Below are 25,576 nucleotides of genomic sequence, written 5' to 3'. Positions count from 1 at the left end.
ATTTTATTATATAAAACCAAATGAGTGGAAATCCCCAAACATTCCTGTGAGTGTGCCAAACCCAGGCTTGTAAAAGTGGTGCAGAAGCTCCGCCCAGTCAGGTGGAGCAGAGAGGGGGTTAATCCAGATTACACACCATCATGTTTGATCCAGTGACATCATTGCAGTGTTCTGAGTTTAGACAGAAAGTGAAACTTTGTGGCAAAGTTTGTTCCTTCATTGTTTTTGCCATCTTTGTGAAATCTAAATCTGTGCAGCACAAAGTTTTACCATTCTTTTCTTTTGTTTTTTAAAAATAGGGATCATTCACTTTCTCAATTCCATGTTTTTCTTTTCTTAAGCTCTTCATACATCATCTTGTTCCTGAATAATTTGGTGTGCTTATCACATTCTGTGTACAAACCGTTTCTGCTTTTCATTTAATAGTTGTAATTTAGATTTTCTATTTTACGCTGACTGCTTTCTTTTTGAAAACCGGAGTGAAAGAGCCTCAGTGCTGGTTCTGCTGGACCAGCACTGAGTCCAACAGAACTCAGTGCACCCCAGTGCAGCCTTTCACACTACTGATCATGACACTAGAGAGCTGGAAGGACTCTCTGGTACGGTACTCAGTTGATTTGAATCTGAGGATACAACAAAGTGAAGATTTGTAGCTACTGGCAGAAGATAGTTCAGGCCTTCAGTCTTCTTCTCTCTTAAGTAGGCTTTGGCTTTGCTGTAACACCACTGCCAGTCCTCTGACAGCTTACCAACTCATTGGCATATTTCTTCTAATTAACAGCCTTTTCATACATATGTGATGTTTTCATACTCCATGAAGACAATGTGGTCTACAGCTACTCAATTATTGTGTTGTTATTATGTATTCTGTTATTACTCATTGCCTTATTATTATGAAGAAGGCTATTACTTTGCTGAGTATAATGTGTACACAGAGGTTGAATCATTATTTTAAAACACTTTATCTTTGCTGGAGTTAATTGGAACTGGAAATACTGGCTTACTGGAAGGATGGGGTTTATGGAACCAGACACCAGAGAAAGGGAAGTTTTGGTAATATCCTCAAAAGAACACATTAAGCTGACAATTTTCCTTTTTGAAAACAAAGGAACTCAATTACAACTTTCACACTGTCAGAGAAAAACCCAAAATGTTTAGTTTTTATGTTCATTGCCACGAGAATTCAGAACACGGAAACACTTAACCCGTTTACTAAATCTCTCCTCAGCCTACGATTAACACGAACGTGTTTGGTCATATTTTACCTGGTAACACAAATATATAAAATTCCTGATTGGTTAAGATCACACAGTGGGCGGGATTTGATGTATATTCAACCCGACGCTGAAGCACTTTCTGTTTATTGATCAGAGGATAGAGAAAGAGCAAGTTCTGTTCTAAACCTTCCGCCACCCGAAGAAGAAGAAAGTGAAGTAAAAATGAAGCTGCTGCTGTGTTTCGCAGCTCTGGTTGCTGTTTTCTGCGCAGTGAGTTGCAAAACATGTGAGTAGAAAATCTTCTGTTTAATTCTGCCAGTATTGAATAAAACCGTGTGGTACTCTTCGTCACACTGAAGAGTATCAGAAACATTTCCTATTTACAGGATGGACCTTCTGCTGCTGTCAATAGTTTCGTGTTCAGTAACACCATTTTAGGCGACACCATTGGTGTCTTTTTTGTTAATGTGATCTTGATGAGGCTTCGATAGAGATGCAGTTTTAATTGACATTATATATATATATATATATATATATATATATATATATATATATATATATATATATATATATATATACAGAATATGTTTTTTTTAGTTAATTCTCCCGAAAAGCTTCAATGTTGGTGGGAAATGAAGTGAAGCACAAAATAATTATTGATAAAGCTTGATCTGAGTTTAGTTTCGATTTTCCTATGTTACAGACTGCTGAATACCTCCCCCTACTGGCGACAGTATGAAGTAATTTTCGAATTGTCATTAGTTTCTACCGTTGCTTTTGTGTGCCAAATTATTGATCTTCTGTGAAAAACTGATTTGATGTTTAAGCAAAATAAAAGTAAAGCTTTGAGGATCTCTGGTTGTATTGCGAGCTTATTTAATATGTTAGCAGCCTAACGAAGCTTTTTCATTATCTCAAAGTCTAAACTGAGACACTGAGAAGGAATTATTTGCAGAAGAAATGTGAATTATTACCATAATCCTGTAAAATGGCAAAAATTTTTTGCCTTGTTGCCTCCAGCTCCACCCAAGGTTTTGATCTACAGCCGTGACCCTGGCGAGTTCGGGAAGCCGAACTCTCTGATCTGCCATGTGAGCAACTTCCACCCCCCTGACATTACCATCGACCTCCTGTGTGATGGCACTCCACTCCCCAACCCCATGCAGACCGACCTGGCCTTCAAACAGGACTGGCATTTCCACCTGACCAAGAGTGCCTCCTTCACTCCAGAATCTGGCAAACAATGCATCTGCAGAGTTAATCATGCGGGAAAATCCAAAGATTACACTTGGGGTGAGTTAGTCATTTGAAATCTTTCTGGAATAGATATATTTTTTAATCAGAATCAAAGTCCAGAAATTCCCCTCAGTCTGAACTTGGCTTCATCCGTTTTGCTTTCAATTTCCCTTTCTGCGACATGCCTGGTCACATGACTGCAGCCAACAGAAATTTACTGAGAGAACAATGGTTTCATAAAAACAATCATTTAAACCTGGGGAAATGTACCCACATATTGTTATATCTAATTTATTAAATCTCTGTGATAAAAGTATGGAAAGTATGACCATTGGTGAAAGGGGCCTTAAGGCTATTCAGGATGAGTTCACTTCAAAGAGCTGTTCAAAGTATCCATTTTTGAAAATATAAATTTTTCAAATAACAAACCATCTTATCTATAATATAGTTTTATTTTAATTGCTTTTGAAGGTAAAGTTCACAAAAAAGTTGAATCATCTGTAATACGTAAATAACCAAAGTATGTTCTTAGAGATTGTATATATTTTCATAAAACATAAAATTTTAAAATATACTTGTTAAATACCTGTGTAGCTTTTTAAGTAAATCTTTGTATGCATAATGTTTTAGTGCTTTTTGTAATATTGAAACAAAATGGAAAAAAAAATGAAACTGAAAGTAGAAGGAAAAGTTGACTACAAAAGCTGTGGCAGAAAACACAAATTGTCTTCTCGACATTAATTCTTAAATATAAGAATTAATGTGACTATACACATTAATAAATCAGGAAGAAGGGAGCATCCTCATCCTCTCTGCCGCTGCTTGAACGTGTAGCCGCCAGCTAGTGCAGACCCATCATGACACGACAAAAACAAACCCAGACTGCGCTTTGTGCTCATAAACCAGAACCTTCCTTTCTCTTATTTATTTGCTGATTAAATACATCAGCAAATACGTTTTTTTCTTTTTTTTTACATTAAATATTATATTATTATATTATATTATTATTATAAGAGCTGCTGCAGTCTGCACAGAGCATTGTTAGCAAGTTATGTTATGAAAAAAAAACAGAGAGCCATTCTTTAGTAAAGAGATGTTAAAAGATTTGGATTGTTCATGAACGTCACTTCACTGATGACGATACCTAAATGATCTCTACAGAACCTGGAGAGCAACATTTCTGGCTTTTTTTTTTTTTTTTTTCAGTATTTGTTGCTGTTGTGCTCAACTTTGAAATAAATGGAAATGGTTCAGGTGTACAATCACCGTGTCAGAAAACCAAAGATTTTTTGCCTACAAGTATTGTCTCCAGTAGAGCTTTTTGGGAATGTTTTTTTTTTTTTTTTTGTGGTCTCTCAGAAACTCCTCAGATGAGTAACAGTTGCTGTGTTGTGTTTTACAGAGCCCAACATGTAACTGCAGAAAACCAGACAGGTAAGTTTCCTCATGTTCCTGCTGTCAGAACCGATGAGCAACAGTAAAATTATCAGACACATAAAGTTTATTACTAGTCATTATTACATTGTCACCAACGTTTTCCACACTGAAAAATTTTGTTTATTCATATTTGATATTTTTAAATTTGGTAAAATCCTGTTCCAATATGTTTTGGCTAGCTTCCAGGTTAGGGTCAATTTGACTACTTTTCAATACCTAATGCATTTTTTTAAAATGTTGAAGCTGAAAACAGCATAGAAGATCAAGAACAGTTTTTCTATTCACAGCATCAAGATCATCTCTTATTAATGCTGTCATGTTTCTTTTCAGAATATTCTCAGCTGCAGAATCATCTGTTCACCATCCCATCAATCAGCAACATCAGTTATCTTCAGTTTGCCTCTTACTGTCTATTGAACAATAGTTGGGTAGAAGGTGGTGGGTCATTTTCAGTCTTGATTTTGTAAATACAAACAGGACTTCAGCTTATACACCATGTCGTAATTTAAGTGTGCTGTTTTTAATTTCTTGCTTTTCATCCTGTAAATGATTGTATCCATGCTTGATATGTAAACTCTGTAAGTGAAACTTTTCATTTCATAATTGGCCAAATTGTCTGTGAGGTTTTTCTATTTTTCTTTTTGATTTATTGCTTAAGGTGATTGTCGACAGCCTGTACTAAATAAAAGCCACAGTAGTACTTCTTTTGTCATTAATTAATAAACATCACAATAGTTACAAAATTATAGCTTACTATACAACAAAATACCTGTGAACTGTTGCTTTATTTCATTCCGAAGAGAAAATATGTCATAACTCAATGTTAGTTAGATATCTTCAAATAATTCTGCCAGTGTGAATTTATTCATAAAGTACTTAAAAAGCAGCTGTCTGATGCAATGAGGAGATGATTGTTTACATTCTGTACAGTAATTCCTACAATTGTGGATGCTGAAGGAGGGAGGATCTCCAGTAGCAGTCTTCCAATGAAGATGAAGAGTCCTCTGACTGAAGACTGCTGTTGTCTGACAGTCATAACATGCTAACAGCAGAACTGGTCTTCCACAATATCACATCCAGGGTGACTCCATAAGTTGGTTCGGCTGATCCATCTCCTTTGTTCTGCTGATCTTCAGGTTTCTGTCTGGATGTTTGGTCAAAGAGCTATTGGAGCTGGTGGTCTGATCATCACCTGTTGTAATGGATGGAAGAGTTTGAACTTCCTCCTCTCTGCCTCATGCAGATTCTGACTTAACTCCTCTGGCATGTGAGGTCAGAGTTCAGATAATAGTTAAGCTTTTGTGAACTTAATTAGCAATAAAGATGGTACTCCAAGACAGCTGTGTCTCACTGTTTATGTAAACTTCTGGTTTCAGTTGTACTTAAGTACTATGAATTCACTAAATAATGCTAAGGCATACAACTACCTGGGTTAACTGGACTGACTGTTTTAGCTTTGTCTTGACCCCACAGCCTGTAGTTTGTCTGACAGAGAGTTTCTCGTACTGTAACCACTCCGATGTTCTGCTATAACTTATTCAACATGTTTGACTCATGGAGCAGAAATTTCCTCCATGATGCTTCCAGCCAGATGTTACATTGCACATACTTTGAAGAGTAGACATAATCTTTAATGTCTCCACAGTTCAAAAGATGATTTGCCATGGAGTTCAATTTTATCATTCATGACTCAGCAGTCCGGTGGAAAGGAAACAGTTACGAAAAGGTTTCATAGTTGTATTTCATAAACTGTGAATGCGTCTCAGGACGCATTCACCCTTTATTAAGGTTTTATTCGCTGTAGTGGCCTTTATCTGAGAGTCAGTCAGGAAAGTGGGTAAAGAGAGAGAGGAAGGTCAAAGGTTACCAGGCCAGGAGGACTCACACCTGTGACACTGGGGTTTAGGACTAGTCCTCCATGTGTTGTGTGTTACTGCAATGCCAATGCAGCACCCAGACATGAATTCATCTTAAAAGTAGTTTATTTCAGTAACTCAATTCGAGGGGCGAAACACAGAGACTAATATATCTCTCGCATTTATTTTTTTGTTCAATTTGATAATAGTACTTTACAGCTGATGAAAAGCTTGCTGTAAATTTAGAATATCATATAAATAAAGCATTTTTTTAAATGCAGAAGTGTTCTGTCTTACTGACCTGACAGTTTCCTCAAACGGCCGTAAAACTTGTTTTCATTTTAGTCCAAATCAAGATCATAAATGTACTCAAAGGGCCGGTTATGGCAGAGTGTTTTAGTAAAACTACTCATTAAAAAATGATTCAGATATTGTAGAAGTCTCTGCATTTGGAATTTAAATAATATTGAGCAATTTTTTACATTGATATTTAAGTTGTGTGCTAATATTTAAGCACATAACTGTCATGTTTGTAGTACCTTCTCACGTGGCCCTTTAGCCCATCCCAGCTCATTGCAGGTCACAGCGCTCATGTCTACCAGGGTCCGAGCACCAAAATGTTTTCATTCATGATAAATAAAACAGAAGGAAACGTTTTTGCAACTCTGGAGCAAACAGCTGTGAGAAATACTGCACTGAGAGAAATACTGCAGCAATAGTCTTAGAAGAGCATGGCAATTGTCAGTCTGGGAAGGCTTTTAGCAATTTCCCCCAAATTTAAAGAATTAAATTAAAAATTGAAAGTTGCCAATCTTCCCATAACTGTGATGGAAAATCTGATTTGTCAAGCTGTGCCTCGGTAGTTTGTAGGAAGGACCATAGTCCTTCCTACAAACTACCGCACAGCACAGCTGGGACATCCAGCTGTGCTGCAGGGCACAGCTGGATGTCCCAGCAACTTCCTCCCACACTCAGAACAATAATTTAAAGACCAAATAGAGATATGATAGAATATTTATTACAAAATACTCCATAGTCAAACACAATAGTCAAGTAATGGTAACAGAAAGCAGGCTATGTGGCTTTTTTTCTTTTTTAAGTTTTCTACAAAAAAAACAAAACAACAAAACAAAAACAGAATCTGAATCGAGTATAAATTAAATGAGAGAGTCGACCGAATGAACAGGGATCAGTTTTATGTAGGAGGAGGTGAAACAGGATGAAGGAGCTTTAGATCTTGCATAATCCATCTCCAAATGTCTTCATCTTTCAAAACAAGTTTATGATCTTAGAATTTCCACTATGTCCACCAGATGGTAGTCTTGTCCTGGCGCCTGACTCAGACCACTTCCATTCTGAAGGTGCTTGTTATGGGAGCGTAGCTTTGAGTTTCAAATTGGGCTCTCCTTATTGAGCTCATTACCAGCTGCTGACCTGCTGGTCGATGGAGCAGGGGAGGTGATGTGCTGTAACTGTGTGATTTGGCTGATTATTTCTGTAGCTGTTCAGAAGCTTCGCTTCAGACTCAGTGTTTCCATCTGAGCTCATCATAAAATAATTTTTAACTTCTTCTGCAAAAAGGAGAATGAAGTTAATTATTAAATGTTATTGTAAAAACCTTATTGCATTGGTTGAAAGTCCATGTACTGAGATTTTGAATTTTTGAAGTTCAAACTAGAATATAAAGTTTATTTTCATGATTCTGGCTTACAGTTAATGTGAACCCAATATTCAGTTTATCTGAAACTTACAATATTATGTCAGACAAACACACAAAAATTTGTTAACAGAAATGTTTGCCTGCTCTTTTAATGATAATGATTTATTCACCATAAAAAGGAACACTAACCTTGTTCTAAAATGCTGGTGTGACAGTAGTGGTATCAGAAACCAGGCTATGTGAAGCAAGCCGAGTCAGTTGCATTGACAGACGTTTACTGTAAAAAGTAAATTATGTAAACCAAAGTGCAGAATGCTTTTACATCCAGCAATGACTGGAAATTGGTGGTTTTCCCTTCCCTTTTTTCAGGAAAGCATTAAAATTCCTGGGCAGGTGTTTCTGTGTTCCATGTACACAATTGGAATACCAGATGAAAAATATATTTCATGTTCATTTAATATGACTCCTAAGCTGCTGTGTGAAATGCAATACAACAGCATAATACTTCAGAATTCAATACAGATGTGATGGAATGAAAGCATCCTAATCCAGCCTGTTCTGGACTATAAAGTCCACCTCTAACCTGAGTTGAAAAAACAGGTTTCTATCAGAACAAAGTGAAAACATGAAACTAAAATATCTACAAATTGTGTGACTTAGTGATAAAGTTGCTGAAATTAACCCACTAAAAAATAAAAAAAGTGAATAGGCAAATTCTCACCGATAATTTTGATTTATATTCCACAACAAATGAACCAAACAGGTGAATCAGTGAATGTTGGTCCACTGTATCCATGTTGTGTTTGTGGCTCAGTGGGAAAAGTGGACATGGAGCTTTTAATGCCCCATGTTGAGGCATGCTGCCTGTCAGAGCTGTGTGTGTGTGTGTGTGTGAATGTGTTTCCATTGTGATCAGATGGGGAAACATGACCCACTGGTCTTGTGCATTACAATGCATTAAGTGGATGGTTTAACTAGATCTGAACCTAATGACTTGAACATATTGGGGGTGAACATGGAGTGATTGTTGCCTTTTAATCAACTTTCAATCATTAATTAAGCTTATAGGCTCAATTGGAATGTATATAATTGAACTGAAATTATTCATATGAAATTTGTTGTAAATTGGTGTTCTATAATTGAATCTGTCTGTCCTGGATGACTCTATACGAACTCTATCCAAATACAACGGACGGAGTTAAGATTGAAACCCAGTTATTCCCCATGTGCCCCGCTATGATGGACACGTCCTCAGGGGAAGGAACTCGTAAGGGACTCGGACACAGAGACTGGGTGAAAATGTCCAGATATCCCAGCAGTAATGTTGGTGCTGCCCTCTGTCTTTTTCTCGGTGTCAGTTGAATGAACTTCAGGACTCTGTGGAGCTGCCCTTCTGTGGTCTGTCCTTCCTCCTCCTCCTGCTCTTCTTCCTCCTCCTCCTTCTCTTTCTCCTCTTCCTCCTCCAGCTCCTCTTTATTGTGCAGCTAAATCCGTGGCGGATGTCCCTTTAACAGGCAGAGGCAGTCAACAGCAGCAGAGTGGAAGCAGCTTTCTCGTCCTTCAAACTGACCAGCGCGTCTTTCTGGCTCCTTCCGGCCGGCGCGGACCAGAGCATCCAGTCTGCAGCTCTCCTCCACAAGCGGTACGTTTCTTCAGCAGCATCTTCCTCGCCGTGTATGAGCCCAGCCATGAGAGCAGCTCCGAGTCTCAGGCTGTAGAAATGTTGCGCTCAGTGTCCGTGTTTTATTCACGTGTCTTTGTGGGATTCTGCTCTGGACTTGTGCGCTTTTCATGTGCAATATGTAAACGCATAAAGCTCTGATGTGTCAGATTTTGCTCTGAACGCTGTCCAGTCCGGCCCGTCACATGCCAAGCACAAAGAGGACAGTTGGTGGGACCAAATGGTTGGAAAGTTGAAATCGAGATGAGTGAACGGCCCTGGAGGTAGGGATCTGCTGCAAAGTGAGCAGGAAGGTGCTTTTGACCAGTTCCCAAGTTGTTTGAACTCTGCAGGGAAAGCAATACTGAGAGGTAACTGAGAGGAGCAGAATTAGATGGACATGAGATAAAACAAACAAACAAACAAACAAAAAAAAAAAAATCCCAAAACAAAACAAAACAAAACTACAAGTCTATTTAAAATAAATACAGGCATGTGTATCAAACAGAGATCACTTCAAAATGTGCAGTTTCTGTGATATTACTTTTAATAAAATAGCCATTTCTGTTTAATTTAATGAAAAATGAATCATTAAATAATTTCAAATATTTATTTGGAATATGATCTCAACTAATATGAAGAAAGCAGGCTCATATTCAGTCTCAACACACCAGTCGTGTTTCAGACGTCAGTGCGTGGAGGAATAATTCAGATTTTCATCCTCTTCTCTCCTGATCGCTCAACAGATCCATCCGTAATAGATGTAGAAAATGTTGGAAGTAATCTCATTATTTTTCCAGAACTGGGCTTCAGCATTTTTTCCAGTTTCGATATTTGGTTCTTTTTAGTCTTTTAGTCTTTTGTTTTTTTTAGTCTATTTATTTAATTTTATAAATATATTGTCACATTCTAAGTGTTCCATGTAGAGTTACTGCTCTTGATTTATTTATAAATCATAACTATATATAAATATATATAATATATAAAATATACATGTTGTGTGTACATTTTTTTTTCTTCTTTTGTGTACACATTTTTGTGTATAAGAGATCAACCAGAAACAACATACAGCAACTAAAATACAAGTTAAGATTTGAAATATTGAGAAACATGTAACAAAGAGAATCAGCAGCTCTGATGATGGTAGGATGGAAACGACATTTGATTTCAAACATTTACAAGTAGTGAAAAATGAAAGCATCAAATGAAACAGATAAAGGAAGAAAGGAATTCTGACCAGAACTAGACTTACATCCGAGACAATTAGACAAGTTAGAAAACTTCTAATCTGGCCTTTTCATACTCAGTCAGTGTAATAATCCCCGAATAAAATTTACAAATCTGAAATTAATCTAAAAAAAATTTGCATCTAAAGCTTTATATACTGATAAAGATACCCATCAGTTTCAGCTGTGAAATAACTTAATCTGTGAAAAAAATGATCACACTTATTTCTTTAGATGATAAAAATTTTGATTTTGAAGAAAAAAATAACAACCTGTTGTTACGTTAGATCAGAATCTGATGCAATATAATTACGAATCGACATTTTGTGGATATTAGGAGACATTTAATTTAACAGTCCTGGAATATGTCACAATTTTATATTAGTTTTTAAGTCAGTGTTTATATGCTTTTTTAATATATATATATATATATATATATATATATATATATATATATATATATATATATATATATATATATATATATATATTTTGAGGTATTGAAAATGAGCATATATATATATATATATATATATATATATATATATATATATATATATATATATATATATATATATATATATATATATAAAGTTTTTGATTTGTTTTAAGATTTGATATTGGAGCTGATCAAAAAAATGAGCAAATTTTTCTGACAGCAGTGAGAACACAGAGGAAGCTGAAATAAGTTAATCAGAGTTCTGAATCAAACAGCAGCCGAGTGTAAAACAAAGAGAAGAAGATTAGTTCTTTCATTAATAAGGCGCTGCAGGACTCTGCCAAAAACACACACATTTTTGTTTCCTTCAATTCAAGGAACCATTTAGATGAGAAAAACTAAAGAACGTGCAGAACTAAAAAGTAAAGCAATGAAAATAAATCATAACTGAATAACAGCATAATAGTAGATGGGATAAAGCTCTACGTGCATGCCAAATTACAGGCATGTAAACCTGGCTGGGAATGCAGCTGTCGTCCTCTCGGCGGAGAAGGAATGCTGCTGCTTGATGGTGTGCCAACAGGGGAAGATGGAAGTCAGCTCTTATTTTATGTTTCTATTATAAGGACTGCTGCAAATGATAATAAAAAGTGTAACAACGATACTACCTTGTTTATTATCACAGCAGCACTGTCGTTTTACTTTACCGGCTTAATTGCTGTTTTCTCGGGTCTTCTACTACAATTTAATTCTGTTTCAAACCTACAGGCAGTTTTATTTATTCTGCTGTATTTTTTCTGTTTCGAGGATATTCTCCCATCATGAATTCAGCAGCTGCCTTGTTTTTATTACTTCCATAAAAACAAACCAAATATACCTGCATTTATCTTAGAAATCATTTAGATTTTGATTCAAGGATCCATGTAAAGAGTGTGAGAATAAACAGGTGTGTGTCACATTTTGCAGCCATGGTACTGAAAATATTAGCTATTGTTTAGATTAATGTGGGAAACCTCATTTTATTTGAGGTATTGAAAATGAAAATGAGGTTTCTGCTGGAAGGAACCCCGGTTGTTCATTCCACCTCAGGAGTCAGCTGCTTACATTAACTACACAAACTATATCTCTTATGGGTTCTTCATGATGTCGAGTTCAAAACAGTGTTCCTTTAGAGGGGCAATGGGTGGCGCTCTTCTGATGACCAAACCATTGTTCTGGGTATTTTTTGCTACCAGAAACAGTTTCAAACAGAGTGCTTTGCTTTCATAACACCATAACATCTGTTCTGAGACTGAGGCTTTTTCAGAATATGTTTCTAAAGTCATCATTGGTGAAGCGATGCCATCCATGTTTTCTTCCAAGCTCTTTTCTGACTGAGTCCCCTTCTACTTGCGGCTGCCATCATCATTAATGTGCTTTTATTGCTGTCATTTTTATCATGGCTCCATATCGTGGTCTGTTAGTTCAGACGCGTTACTCCCTCTAACCGGGCAGCTTTTTCACTTTCTATTATTATATTAGTGAGGATAAGAACGGCAGAATCAGCCTGACAGGCATCCTTTCCTGATGAAAGGAACACAGATTTGCTCTCTCTCCTCTGTTTCAAGGAATGAAAACAGACCATTCTGAAATGATGCAGAAACCAGTTTTGATCGGTTTAAAATGCAAAATCAGCTGGTCTTCTCTTTTTAAACAGGCAACTTTTATTCAAACAGGTAGAAAAAGGTAACATTTGCAAGGGAAATGCGATCACCTCAGTTGCGTTATTACCGTGGGAACCTTTGACTACATAGGAAACAAACACAGTGACACACCTCTGTTATCAGGAAAGACTTGAAAATATGAATCATTTTTAGTGTTAAATGCTAATTTAGGAAAGTATTGTCAAGTGTGTTAAAGAATGAGCGCTCACTCTCTGGATTTCTGGGTCACATTCATCAGACAAATGAAGCTCTGTGCGATTCTGATGTGTTCATTCATATTTAAAATCAGAATACAATTTAACTCATTTGTAATTTTTTATTGTGAACTGCATTTCTGATAAATGATTCATAACATTTAATATGGATAAATGTAATAAAGACACATTTTATTTAAAGATATCAAACAGATATCTCTGCTTATTAGAGCTGTATTGATTTTTATTGCTTGTAGTCATAATTCTCAGCTTCACTCTGTAGACTTTTTTAGATCATTTTGGTCACCTCTGAATTATGGATGTGTTGTAAATGGTAAATGGACTGATAATATACAGAACTCTTCTAGACGCCCTGACCACTCGGAGCATTTCATAATCCAGCCACAATTGCATTCATTCACTTAGTCTAGTACCTTCCCATGGGCACATAGACAAGACAGGAGGAATCTGGAATCAAACCCAAAGCCTTCCAACTGTAGGACAACCACTCCATGCACCGTATCACCAGGTGCACCTAATAACCAGTAAAATATTATGTACATCTAATGAAGTAAATGTGGTATAACATAACCACATATATGTCAGTGTGGTTTGGAGTCATTGAAATTAAATGGTTATGCTTCTTATTTCATCATGGTAAAAAAACAACAACAACAACAAAAAAAAACAACTGACATTTTCTTTAGTATCTTTAGTATTTTTGTGTCGTAAAAACACAAATCCACACTGAGAGCTGCTTAGTAGTGCAGCTAATCTGATGACCTGTATAAGCATGCACCTTTTCACTGCAGCTTCTCATTCATTTTCCTTCACCAGAAACCACAAGGCCGTAGTGCTTGGAGAAACTGAAACAGCATTTTAATGAACCATCTCCAAATTAAAATCATTTTAATTCAGGCAAAACCTCATAAATTAAATGAAGTAAACTTGTGATTCATTTGCTGTCAAAAATAATTAAAAATACGGCACTGCACAATTCATTTCTGTTAAAAAACGTAATTGTGTGAAACCTGTACTGTTTTATTTAAAAGCTTAATTTTTCAGAGTTGAGATGTGCAGCAGAAAGAAAAAGGATTCAGCTGAATGTTAATGGAAGATAAAAAAGAAGTGGGGTGCGGTGCGGCAGTGGTGCTGGGGTCCTCAATGCAGCCACCGGCTCCAACGAAACTGAAGGTTTAACTGAAGGTTTTCTAAAACTCAACATGATGTCTGAGGTCCTGAACATGCTTGGAATGAGAAATGCAACAGGATCGCTGCAGCTTCTATAGAGGCTCGAGGCTCCAATAGCTACCCATCTTCCTGCTGGTTACCCTGTAGCCATGAGCTGCAAGTTTGTTGTCATGCAAACTTAGAGCAACCTTTTCAAATGTAAAAAAATAAAATAAAAGTTAATTAGGAGCATTTCCATGTACATACAATCGGAATGTACAATCAGGCCATGCAAAACGTAATTTCTTCAGATGTTGATGCTATGCATGACTGTAAAAAAATAAGATGCAGAAAGTTGGAGACATTTTCCTGAGTTTTGTGCACAGACCCACCACTGGATGGGAAAGCTTTCTATATCAGAACTTATTTGGCAAATGTGTTTCCATTTCGGCTTTCAGCACACAAACTCTTTCAGAAGAGCCAGAAAACGTACGAAATGATCATAAAAACTCTGGGAAATTTAGGACGTTTTATTTTAAAGTTTCCTGTTGAAATAACTTTTTTCCAAGGTGAAGCCTCAACATGCTCATAATAAACACAGTTAGGAGCTCTAGTAGCAAATTCAAAATTTTTACTGCTTGATCATTTGGAACAAACAATACAGAAAATCCATAAAGCATAATAAAAATAGAGTCAGGGTTTCCCCCTTTAGCCAACAGATTTGGTTCAGCTGTGGCTCGGGAAGAAGAGGATTGGGCTGTCTGTCAGCAGTTTCACCATCACTTAGTGGTCCCACAGTGAATTTGTGACCGCGGAACAACCATGTGGGATATGTGGATCATTTTATTGCAACACACAAACATACAAATGATCTCCAAGTTCTTTTACAGAATTGATTGGTTGGGGGGCTTTTTCCTCTTCAAAATGAAGTTTTAAGCACATTTTAAACTTGGTGTTAAAAGTGTGTGAATGAGTATATTTCCAGGTGTTAAAGACATCTTTATTTTCATGCACTTGCCCGTTTTGAAGCAGACAGTCACAGAATAAAACCCTGACAGCTGAGAGCAGCATGTTGGAGCTGCAGCGCCAACCTGCTGCGTCTGTGGAAGTAAAAAGAAATCTGGGAAAACTGATGACAGCTTTGGTTTCTCCACCCGGTTATTTGTTTACAGTGCCTTAGTAAAGTATTCACACTCCTAGAACTTTTTCACATTTTTCCCCATTATAACCACAAGTCTTTGGGTATTTTATTGGTATTTCATATAATACTATGCATCATTGTAAAGGACAAGGAAAATTGTTTTCAAAATGGCTTTACAAATAAATCCTTTTTATTTGTATTGTGTTCAGCTCCTTTCCTATAACAGCACTAAATATAACCAGTTGCCTCCAGAAATCACCTAATGAGGAGGAAGAGTCCACCTGTGTGAAATTTAATCACAAAAGGCGATGTGCATCTCGCTCTTTGTGTTGGTCTGTCATTTAATATCTCAGTAAAATGCTTTATGGTTTATGGCTTTAAAACAAAAACAGGAAGCAGATCAAGGGGTTTGAATCATTTTTATTCACTCTTATAAATAAGAACTGAAAGCCAAAAGATCACTCTGATACATAATAACTGTATTATATTGGGACTAGAATTATTTCCACTCAACCAGGAGATGGTAACAAAAAAAACAAATAAATAATTACAGTAAAAAACAAGGTAACAAACAATGGAACCACAGAACTCAATATGTTGCCATTAAGCAATAAATCAATTGTGTGATAAATTAAAACTCAATCATCTTTATTTTCATAATTGATAGATTTTCTTTTTTCTCTCTTTCTACCAAAAACTGCATGATAAAAGTCTTCAGTCTGGTGTTTTTGTCTTAACTAGTTCCATTTTTGAAAAACAATTTTGTTTACAAAGAGTTCATTATTCATTTTATTTGTTGTTTTTGTTGTTTTGTCTTTTTATTTGGGGTATTTAAAATCTCTTCCAGTTCCAGTGTGAAACCTTCATTAGAACTGAAAACCTTATTGATCTTTGACAATGTGTTCTTGCATTAATGTGCCATCGCCATTATTTTACTTGAAAATGTAATATTGTTGTAATATATTATTATGACAAAACAACAATGTTATTTGTTTATCACAATATCTGGGATCATTTATTAACTTGTAATTGTGGCAGGCCTGCAGAACACAATATTCTGATGTCTTCAGTTTCATCAAATTTCTATTCTTTCTTTTATTAGAGAAATGGAATTATTCAAGTCATTCGAATAGGCATCAAACAGGATTAAATCACAAGAGACATAGAGGAAAAGCTCTCCTTTCTAGAACGTCAACCTGCAATAAAGTGAAAACCTTCAGCAAAGAAATGTGAAAATAGAGTAAGATTATGGTATGCATATAGTATTTAATTATACAGATGGTGTTACATTTGAGTCAAAAACTGATTTTCAAAATGACTTAAAACTGGAAGGAGAGTCAACACGGGAGTCTGTAAAACTAAGATTCAGTTGTTCTGAGTCGTGTACGTGATCGAGACAGCTGCATCTGAGCCCAGAGTGTTAGACACTCAGCATCTGCTAATGCATTTCTCTGTCTGACACTAACAGTGTGAGGGACTGTCACTGTCACATTCATGACAACAGAAACACTTTTAAATATGCATGCACAGGCCCTCATGCTCATCCGCTGTGCACAAAATGCACACACACCCTGAAACACATCCACCAGCCATGCTGGGATTCGCCTGTGACAAACAACCGCAGTGTGAAGTGTGAAGTGTGTTTCTGTCTCATCAGTGGGCTGTCAGTGTGTGAGGTTGCAGTGAATGATGAATCAAGATGGCACGCCGACATCGTGCGGCGGTCCAGGTGGACTCCGCCAAGCCGCCTGTCCCTAAATTATCGCCTCCTTCTTACACTGTTGCCATCATTCACCACCTCTCAGTAGCTGCGCTCTCCCTCCAACAGCCGGTGAAAAAATGAGCTGCAGGACTGAATCCGTGTCTTAATAGATGAGGCGCACGCAGACGAGCCTACCACGAGGGACAGGCAGCAAAATCTACCAAATTCTGTTCAGGGTCCAGCTTGTCAAAAGCTGCATTCACAGGAACCAAATGTTGCTGCAGATTCATAACATGTTAGCAAAATATGAAAGCAAGTTAAAAACAGGAGGAGTCACAGGATATATTTAGAAAAATATTTTTTTTTTTTATTTTTATTTTAACCCAAAAATCATAGATGACAAAAGATAAACTGAGCTCATAAAAGAGGTCAAAGAAACAAAACTGAACTGAGGCAAAAAGTGTAAGCAAACTCGCTGCACAACAAAACATAACTGACCTAACAAAGAAATGACACACAGGGGTTTATGTACTGGCTGATCAGACCAAGACACAATAGGGGTAACTAAAAGAATACAAATAACATAAAACAAATGGTATAGCTAAGTTTGGCTAAACTAAAGACCCAAAAATAAAAATCAAAAATAAACTTTAAATACTAATGTTTACTTAAATATAAATCTTAACTAAACAAAGAACCCTGCCATTTCCTCCTGCCAACAGGAACTAATGGTGCATTCCAATTAACATTTAAACTTGCTGAGACCTGGCCATCGTCTTTTATCTGGTATCTCCAGGCAGGTAACATAGGGGTGTGGCCATGGATTTGGCCATCACAGTATTCTTTAAAGCAAATATGAAAATATGAAATCATTTGAGAGGTGAACAAATTGCTAGATTTATTTTTTATTCAGTTGGTCGGGTGAAAACGTGGAAAGTTGTGATTTCTGAGTGACTGAAGATGTAGCTGTGTTACACCTTTTTTTTCAGAATATACACTGTAATGGAAGACAGCATCAAAATCCATTGAATTAAGTTAGATACTTTACAGTAATATCAGAATGAGACTGAGAGATGATATTACCAAGATACATATCGACTTAACAACATACTACTATTGATAACATTTTTAATATTAATACTAATGTAAATAAAAGGATTGCATAATATCTTTCAATGAACTGACTGTCTTTCTTTTAACCAAGACAAATAAGATTGTAAATAATAACTCAGAAGAGGAGTGGGGTTTTCAGATGGATGAATGGTCAGTTCAGACACAGAGCACAGTAGAATTAGGAAATCAGTGGACTTGCCTCAAACACAAGGACTCTAAAGAAAAGTGGTGCTGACAAAGCTTGATGTGATGAGATGACAAAGGATCTCATCACATCAATATTAGAAAAGAATGATAAACTGAAAACTGGAACAGCAACAATGGAGACAGCGCACAGGTGCAAAACAAGAAAAAGGAAAACAAAACGAAAAAACCCTGAGGTATCATAGAACAATCAAGGAATCTGCAAAAGTATTATTCATCGTGTATGCATGTCATATGGAATGAATCACTTCTAGGATATTTTTATACCAGCTTGTCAATGTTCACTGCTGCCAGGGCTGCACAATGTATTGCAAATTTATTGTTATGACAGAATCATTCTATGCAATATGCATATTGCAAACAATTGCAACAACTCCAAGAGTTGTTGGAGAAACATTTAAGGACCACACATTCAGATTTTCTGTGCTTATGCTGAGTATAGCTGGTGGAGCTGGTCGTTATTTAGGGCTTACAAATGTTTAAAAGAAAAAAGGTGATCAGGTCATTTAAAACTGCGACTAACTTCACTGCAAAAACAGCAGATGTAACCAGTAACTTCTCTCCTTGTCGGCATTTCCAAAAAAACATATTTTTAAGATGAACATAATTAATTTTACTGTATTTTTCTAGTAGCTGGACATCATAGTTGTTTTGCAAATATTATGGAAACTCTTCTATTCAAAAGTTTATTTTCACACAGAAAAATAAGTATATAGAAATAAAATGCTATTTTAAATCAGATATACATTTACATTAGAATTTAGTATTAAAAAGCCAAAACTGGGGATGAGGAAGTACGATTCTAAGGTGATTCAAGGAACTCGGAAATTCAAAAATGAAAGGCTTCTTGTGCCTCTCTGATTGGGCATTTCTTTGCTTTTTGTTGTTGAGGAAAGACTTCTTCACGATACCACTGGAGATTAAAGGATTTCTCAAACATGCATGAAAGAATCCAGGCAACATTCCAGGTGTGTTTTTGATGAGAGAATAATGTTATGACATGATGTGAAGCTATAGCAAATCACAGTCATATAGCCACACAGAACTTGTGGACACCTTTCAAAGTTGTCCCCCTTCATTTTGAGTCTGAAGAATGTGTGTGTTTGGATGGCCAGGAGAACAATCAGTACAGAACTCAGCCGACTTGTACTGGGTATACTGGGAATGTCCACACACATGCTCAGTTATAAACCATTCGCCTTACATAATTGTAATTACAATAAAGTAATTACAATAATTACTTTATTATTGTACAATAAAGTAATTACAATAATTACTTTATTGTAATTATGTAATAATTACAATTATAATATAATTGTAATTACTTTAATTATGACAAGACTGTGGTTACGTCTTGTTGAGGGTGTGGTAAATAAACCACAGTTTTTCCTTTCACAAAATTTTACATCAACATGCCTGCAGAGGGTTGACTTTATAAAGCAGTCAGAGTATTCTCAGTCAGTTTAAGGGAACAAATGGAGTCAACTGATGCAATATGAAGATATATTGTGTGTTCTTAAGTAACTGTTGAGGAATAAGAGGAACTTCATTAATGTTTTTAAACATGTAATCACTACACTGGGGTAAGTTGCAAAATGTTAGCTGTTCTGGTTGTAGAACAAGTTAAACATGCAGAGCTAGTTTTCTGTCATGCTCTAATAAGAAGAAGCAGATACCACAATCGCCTCCTGTTCTGCCTCTTTTCTGAAGTGACTGTTCTGATTTGTTCTGTTTGTCGACTTTTCATGGTAGCTTTGGTTGATTTATTGCATGTTTGGGCAGTTCTTCACTTTGTTTTTGGATGCTGTGCAACTGGAAGGATGAGCAGTGCCTCCATGGCTGCAGCCCCAGGCATCTGTCTCCCTTTGGATGGGCTCTGAAATGAAATTGTGTTGTGCTTTTGCTCAACTAAATGGAGCATTCTATTCTATTCTATTCTATTCTATTCTATTCTATTCTATTCTATTCTATTCTATTCTATTCTATTCTTTGTTTAATTTACTTTTAAACAGTTGTTCTGTTGCATAACCAAGAAAACAAGGTCTTGTTTTTACAACTGGGAGCTGCTGATTTGCATCTCAACAACTCAACTAACACATGACTTCTGACCCAAATCTTCAAAACGTGTCTTCCATCCATCATGATGGACCACTCAGTCTTTCTAACCAAACAGTCAGACAGACATTTAAAGAGGAACGGTCAGAGCAAATGATGCGGATTAGCAGTTCTTGATAAAAAAAAAAGGAGTTCAGGACAGGACATTGTTATAAAATACCATTACTAAATAGTTATATTTAGTTATATAGTTAACTTAATAGAAACTCCAGAAATGTGTCACAGAAATGTGTTTGTGTTTTGGGAAATACCCTATCATGTAAGTTTTCAGCTATCGATTCCAGCTATCCAAAGCTCTGTGAGTAAATTCTGTTCTTTGTAATCCTTTTAGGGATTTCTTGAGGAGCTGGAAGTAAGCAGAAGAAGAGGAGGCCATGCTCCCGCCACAAATCACAGCCAGAGTGAGCTCAGCGTGTGTTTGAGGACAACAGTCTCCCCTTTGGCCCATCCGGTCCGCTCGCTGTCCAGAACCAAAAGCATAAAGCAGTTGACACCACAGAGAGCCATGGCCTTCACACTGTCAGAGATCATGGCGGCAAGGCGGCAACAGACCCAGACCCATTCACACACTCAGAGAGGCAGCAGGGCGGCTGTGGAGGTAGACGAGTACAGCACCAATCCCACACAGGCCTTCACCTTCTACAACATCAACCAGGGCCGCTTCCAGCCACCGCATGTCCACATGTGAGTAAACTGGAGAAAAAAAGTTGCGGCCATGTTGGCCACCATCTCAGGATACCACTGTCATGAGTTTCCAAATATTCCACAGTCAGCTGTTAGCCATATTGTAACGAAGTTGAAGCGATTGGTAACTGTGTTAGGCCTCAGAACATTACAGAGCAGTCAGTGGATAGCAGGTTTCTGTAGCTACAGTCCTCCAAGCTTCATGTAGTCTTCACATGGATAAAGAACAGCAGAGAGCTTCATGGAATGGATTTCCACTGCTGAGTCATTTCCAAGCGTTACATCAGCGAGTGCTCTCTGTCCGTCGCTGAACTCTGGAGCTGTGGAAACATGTCATGGAGAGGAGTCAGGGGTTGGACGTTAGCAGCAGAAAGGTGCTGGGCTGCGTGTGTGTGTATGGTTTGGTGGTACGGGGTTACTGCAGGAGGTATACCTTTTATTGCAGTAAAAAGAATTTATAATGTTTCTTCTTATAAAAACATTTTGGATCATTCCAACAGCTTTGAGATGTAGAACTGATCTAGTTTAGACCAGTTCACACTACACGATTTTAGAAAAGTCTACCGATTCTGAAAACGTGAGAGAACACACACTAGCCGATTTAAAATCGTAGGTGTAACGGGTTCGATCGTAGAGTGTGAGGTTTCACTCGAAGACATTCTAATTCCAGATACGAACAAACATGGACAACGACGTTGAAGTGGTAACTTTAGTTTGCAGACTTATGTTATCCCAAAAAAGACGTAACCAAAAATCAAATCTTTGGATTAAGAACTGGAGACATCGCGAGCAAGGATTATATTTGTTGCATCGCAACATGGAGGTGAGGTTTTTTCTTTTTTCATAAAAAATACTTTTTAATGTTTTCGGTTTTGTCTTTAATTAACCGTTACCGTTTACGTATAATTTTATAATTTTGTGCATATATGCATAAACTGTACCTTGTTTCAGAAAACGGAATGACTGAAACATCAGAGCAGTTTAAAGTAGAAGAAAGCATTTCCTGCATATTCGTTTTTAGAAAATCAGATGGCAGTTATCCTTTTTTCCTCCCAACTGACCGCGAAAGCTTAAGGTATTCCAGCTCTTTTAATTGAAACTTATTGTATTGTTTAAAATTGTATTATGACTGCAGAATAAAATCAAATGTGCCATTTCAACCAAAAATTGGAATGCGCTTTTCAACCAGATGTACTCTGTGCAATAATTTTATAATTATCTTTTCATTTAAACCCACAACGATCCAATAGCATGCTGCTCCAAATAAGGATAACGTTTTACTTATGGTTTTATGAGATGTAATTACCTCTAAAGCAAGATGATTAAACACGTTCAATATCCCATTTTAGATCAAAGCGGTTCCGACGTTCCACCGACAGGACCCGATCAGTCGTAACACACCACGCACTACAGGATGATCGGTTACGATTGTCGGAAGCGACAATCTTAGAACTCAGAACGTTCTAAGATTGTCGTAAGGGCAAAATCGGGCAAAAAAATCGTGTAGTGTGACAGTTCTGCTGACCCGTCTCGCAGCTACCCGTCCTCTCTAGACGGTGCTAAGTCACTCCTCCTGGCTCTGATTGGTTGTAGAACCACAGAGAGGAGACGGAGTAGCTCATATTTGGTGGTTTAAAAAATATATAAAAGACATATTTTTAAAAAAAGTTACTGCAGCCTAAGAAATTATTTTGTATAATTAATAGAGTCTGAAGCATCTGCCAGTTTCCGTGGAATGAAACTAATCATAGACGAAAAAAAAAAAAAAAAAAAAAAAAAAAAAAAAAAAAAATATATATATATATATATATATATATATATATATATATATATATATATATATAATATAATTCTGCTGCCAGTTGAGGACCATATTCATTAGCATGTCAGTAGAATGAGAATGTTAAAGTGAACCTTAGGATTTTCTTACTGCGCTTAGTTTACTTTACTTTACTTCTCATGACTGTCTGAGATTCATGTCTGCTGCTGACATTCTAGAAGTGGGATGGTGGGTGGTAGTGATGGTGGGTTAGGGTGTGGTGGGACGGCAGTGTGGAGGAGAAAGGGCTGTGTGGATCCGAAACTGGGGGAAACTTCCTAAAGTGGGCCATGGTTATTCACCATCTCCCTGCTTCCCTGGAGACCACATGAATGTACATGCTCACTGAAAATCCCGCAGGACTCTACATTTTTCTATATCTGTACTTTATTCTTTTTCTATTTTTGTACGATTCTTCAGTGTGTCTCTGTGCTGTGCTTTTATTGTGGCCTCTCGTTCCCACCTCTTCCCAAGTCTCCTGGTTTCTCCTCAGTCAGTGGGGATGTTTTTTTTTCTTTTGGTTGGATACTAATTTAAACTTCTTTTCTTGTCAGCCTCCTTCTGCAGAACTTTTGGGAACACCGTTATTTACCTGTACACTTTACACATGCAGTGACACGTTTATCATGGACCCTCAAACTCACCCTTGACTTTGTTAATTTCTTCCTTCTTAGGGTGGACCCAATGCCTCACGACACTCCCAAACCTCCAGGCTACACACGCTTTGTGTGTATTTCAGACACTCATTCACGAACAGACGCCATCCAGATGCCATATGGAGATGTGTTCATCCACGCTGGAGATTTCACCGAGCTTGGGCTGCCCTCTGAGGTCAAAAAGTTCAATGACTGGCTAGGTTAGTAAATGGGTGTTTAAATTTCAGCACTGGGATTCTATGGGCAGTTTAAGTACAAATCACATGCAGCACTTTTTAAAACTTTAAAGTAAAAACAATATTACTGTTTATTTCAGTGCATTTTCTCAGCATGATGTTGTTTTTTTGTGCATTTTGTAACATAAAATACACAAAACGTTTGTGTATTTTGCTCTTATCTAATTTGACTTATTCTCTTATAAGCACAAGGACGTCTGAGTACGTTCATAGAATTTTTAGATTCAGGGCAGAATCTCTGCTTTCTTATTTTCTAAACCTTTAAACAGAAAAGAAACCCTTTGTTGCAGCCAAACCACTTAGATGTACAGACTGAACTGAAATGACTTCAGTTGACAGTGAAAACTTTAACAAAAGGTTTACAAAATGCTCAATTTGTTGAAAAAAAAATGCTCATTATTAACTGAAATGTGAACCTTCAGGTCAGATTTTAGCCCGTGTCGTTCATGAGTACGAATGTTAAAATTAATTTAACTTCAGTGGACTTACAGTCGAATCTGTGTTGCAATGTTTTACCAAATGTCAACATATTTCAATTCATAATCAAATCCAACTGACCAGTTTAACAAACATGTAGAAAGAGAAAAGTGTGCTGATGGTCCTAAACATGCAGGTGGCAGTTCAAACAGGATCTACAGTTTTTAGCACTGGCCAATATTTGAATGGTGGACAAAGAAAGACAATTAAAAATGTCAAAATGCCCAAAGAGCAGGAGGATCTACAGTTTTATGCATGCTTTGACTTTCTAATAGGAAATGTTGTCTCTAAATATTTTCTGGATTTTTTTTTGTTGTTTTGAGAGAATCTATTTTTTAATTCCATTTCAACCTCCTGCTCTGATGTCCTCCACCAAGAAGCATCTCATCTCCATTGAGTTAGCAGCTGCTGGAAGTTATCAGCTGTCAGGAATGAAGAATCTGTACAAAACTGGGTTGCAAAATGGAAAATGAAACAGTAGCAGCTCGATCATAATTATTGCTGCCTCAAAAACCTTCCCAGGTCTGTTATGTGAAAGTATGTGAGCCTCTGTGAGTTAATCTCACTCTCTGAGGGGGAGAGGGGATGTCCTGTCCTTCCCGTTTACCCACTCACGTATATAAAAGCTGTGGGGAGTGCAAGTTGCTCGGTGCATTGCTATGCTCCAGCATCGGGCCAGCTAATAGGAAAGATGGGGATAAGAAGGTAAAATGAGCTAAAAGCACCTGCTGCCACCTCTGAAGTTTCACTCCTTTCTCTCCTTTCCTTCATCGCTCCTCTCCTTTCCTATTATTTCCTCCTCTCCTGCAACTCTACCATCTTCCTCCTCTCATATAAATATTTATGATGTGGCTCTGTTTGCGGCCTTTTCACTGATGAATGCGACTCCTGCTGCTTCCTGTGCAGAACAGATTCACAGTATGATCAGCTGTAGTCTGATCCCTAACCCCTGATTCTGAAACAAACAGCACTTCTTTTTAAAGGGCTTTGGGCCCCGTAAGATGAAGTTGGTCCTCACAATGTAGCATTTGACAAAAAAATGGGCCTCCAAGGCGAGAAATGCTAAACAGACACGTGTCCTTTTCTCAGTGACTGACAGCAGTAACTATATGGTTTTCTGTGACAATGACAAAGATAGGGGGTGGGAGATCATGGAATCAACCTTCAGGTTTTAAAACTCTGAGCTCCTCCACCTACAAAAAAAGACCAGATTTACTGTACCTCCACAGTCCCATCATCTCCTTCATGTCCAATCACTGTCCCTGCATGAATTTCAACTCCTACCTCTTCACTCATTCCCTCTTCCTCTGTCTGCCTGCCTCTCCTGCAATGCTGCCATCCCCTGACAAAAGCCTTGAGTGGATGCCAGTCCCCCGCCCTCAGAGCCGTCTGACTTACTGCTAAAAATAAAAGCAAAAAGAAGAATTGCACCAAGTGAAAGGGAGTAAAATGGGGTAGAACTGGATTGGGAGGAAGCTGGCTGGAAAATGTGAGGGAAAAAGAGGTATGGAAAAAAATGAAGACTGTAGAGAAAGAAGAATGAATAGGAGAGATGATGGGAGGAAAAGAGAAAGGGCAATGAAAGTAAGGAAAAGGTAAGTTTAAGAGCAGAATAATTTGTCACCGGGGGT

The 25,576-nt window shown here is 37.2% G+C and overlaps 2 protein-coding genes across 3 annotated transcripts in view; both read left to right on the top strand.

Moving 5' to 3' along the window:
- Positions 1–1,356: 1,356 nt before the first annotated feature.
- b2m (beta-2-microglobulin) lies at positions 1,357–4,590 on the top strand. Its single transcript, XM_055055640.1, has 4 exons — positions 1,357–1,503; positions 2,238–2,510; positions 3,856–3,887; positions 4,221–4,590. The coding sequence occupies exons 1-3, from the start codon at positions 1,440–1,442 to the stop codon at positions 3,867–3,869; spliced, it is 351 nt and encodes a 116-aa protein (XP_054911615.1). The 5' UTR covers positions 1,357–1,439; the 3' UTR covers positions 3,870–3,887; positions 4,221–4,590.
- Positions 4,591–8,790: 4,200 nt separating this feature from the next.
- mpped1 (metallophosphoesterase domain containing 1) overlaps positions 8,791–25,576 on the top strand; it is a 65,037-nt gene continuing 48,251 nt past the window's right edge. Inside the window, exons 1-3 of one of the 2 annotated variants that reach the window (XM_055055747.1) lie at positions 8,791–9,048; positions 20,405–20,757; positions 23,251–23,432. In XM_055055747.1, the coding sequence (XP_054911722.1) occupies positions 20,579–20,757; positions 23,251–23,432 (361 nt within the window). In that variant the 5' untranslated portion in view covers positions 8,791–9,048; positions 20,405–20,578. Of the gene's footprint in view, positions 9,049–20,404; positions 20,758–21,703; positions 21,833–23,250; positions 23,433–25,576 lie in introns of those variants that run through there. The other variant, XM_055055748.1, reaches the window with a different exon arrangement.

Source organism: Poeciliopsis prolifica, unplaced genomic scaffold, assembly GCF_027474105.1.
Source record: "Poeciliopsis prolifica strain line A6 unplaced genomic scaffold, Auburn_PproV2 SCAFFOLD042, whole genome shotgun sequence".
NCBI lineage: Eukaryota > Metazoa > Chordata > Actinopteri > Cyprinodontiformes > Poeciliidae > Poeciliopsis > Poeciliopsis prolifica.
This window is presented reverse-complemented; position numbering and strand designations above follow the sequence as displayed.

What these genes read in the sequence shown, in the direction of transcription:
- b2m (XM_055055640.1), top strand. Translation starts at nt 1,440, where the DNA reads ATGAAGCTGCTGCTGTGTTTCGCAGCTCTGGTTGCTGTTTTCTGCGCA. An exon ending in CGCAGTGAGTTGCAAAACAT is followed by an intron (nt 1,504 to 2,237) that starts GTGAGTAGAAAA and finishes TGTTGCCTCCAG; the next exon opens with CTCCACCCAAGGTTTTGATC.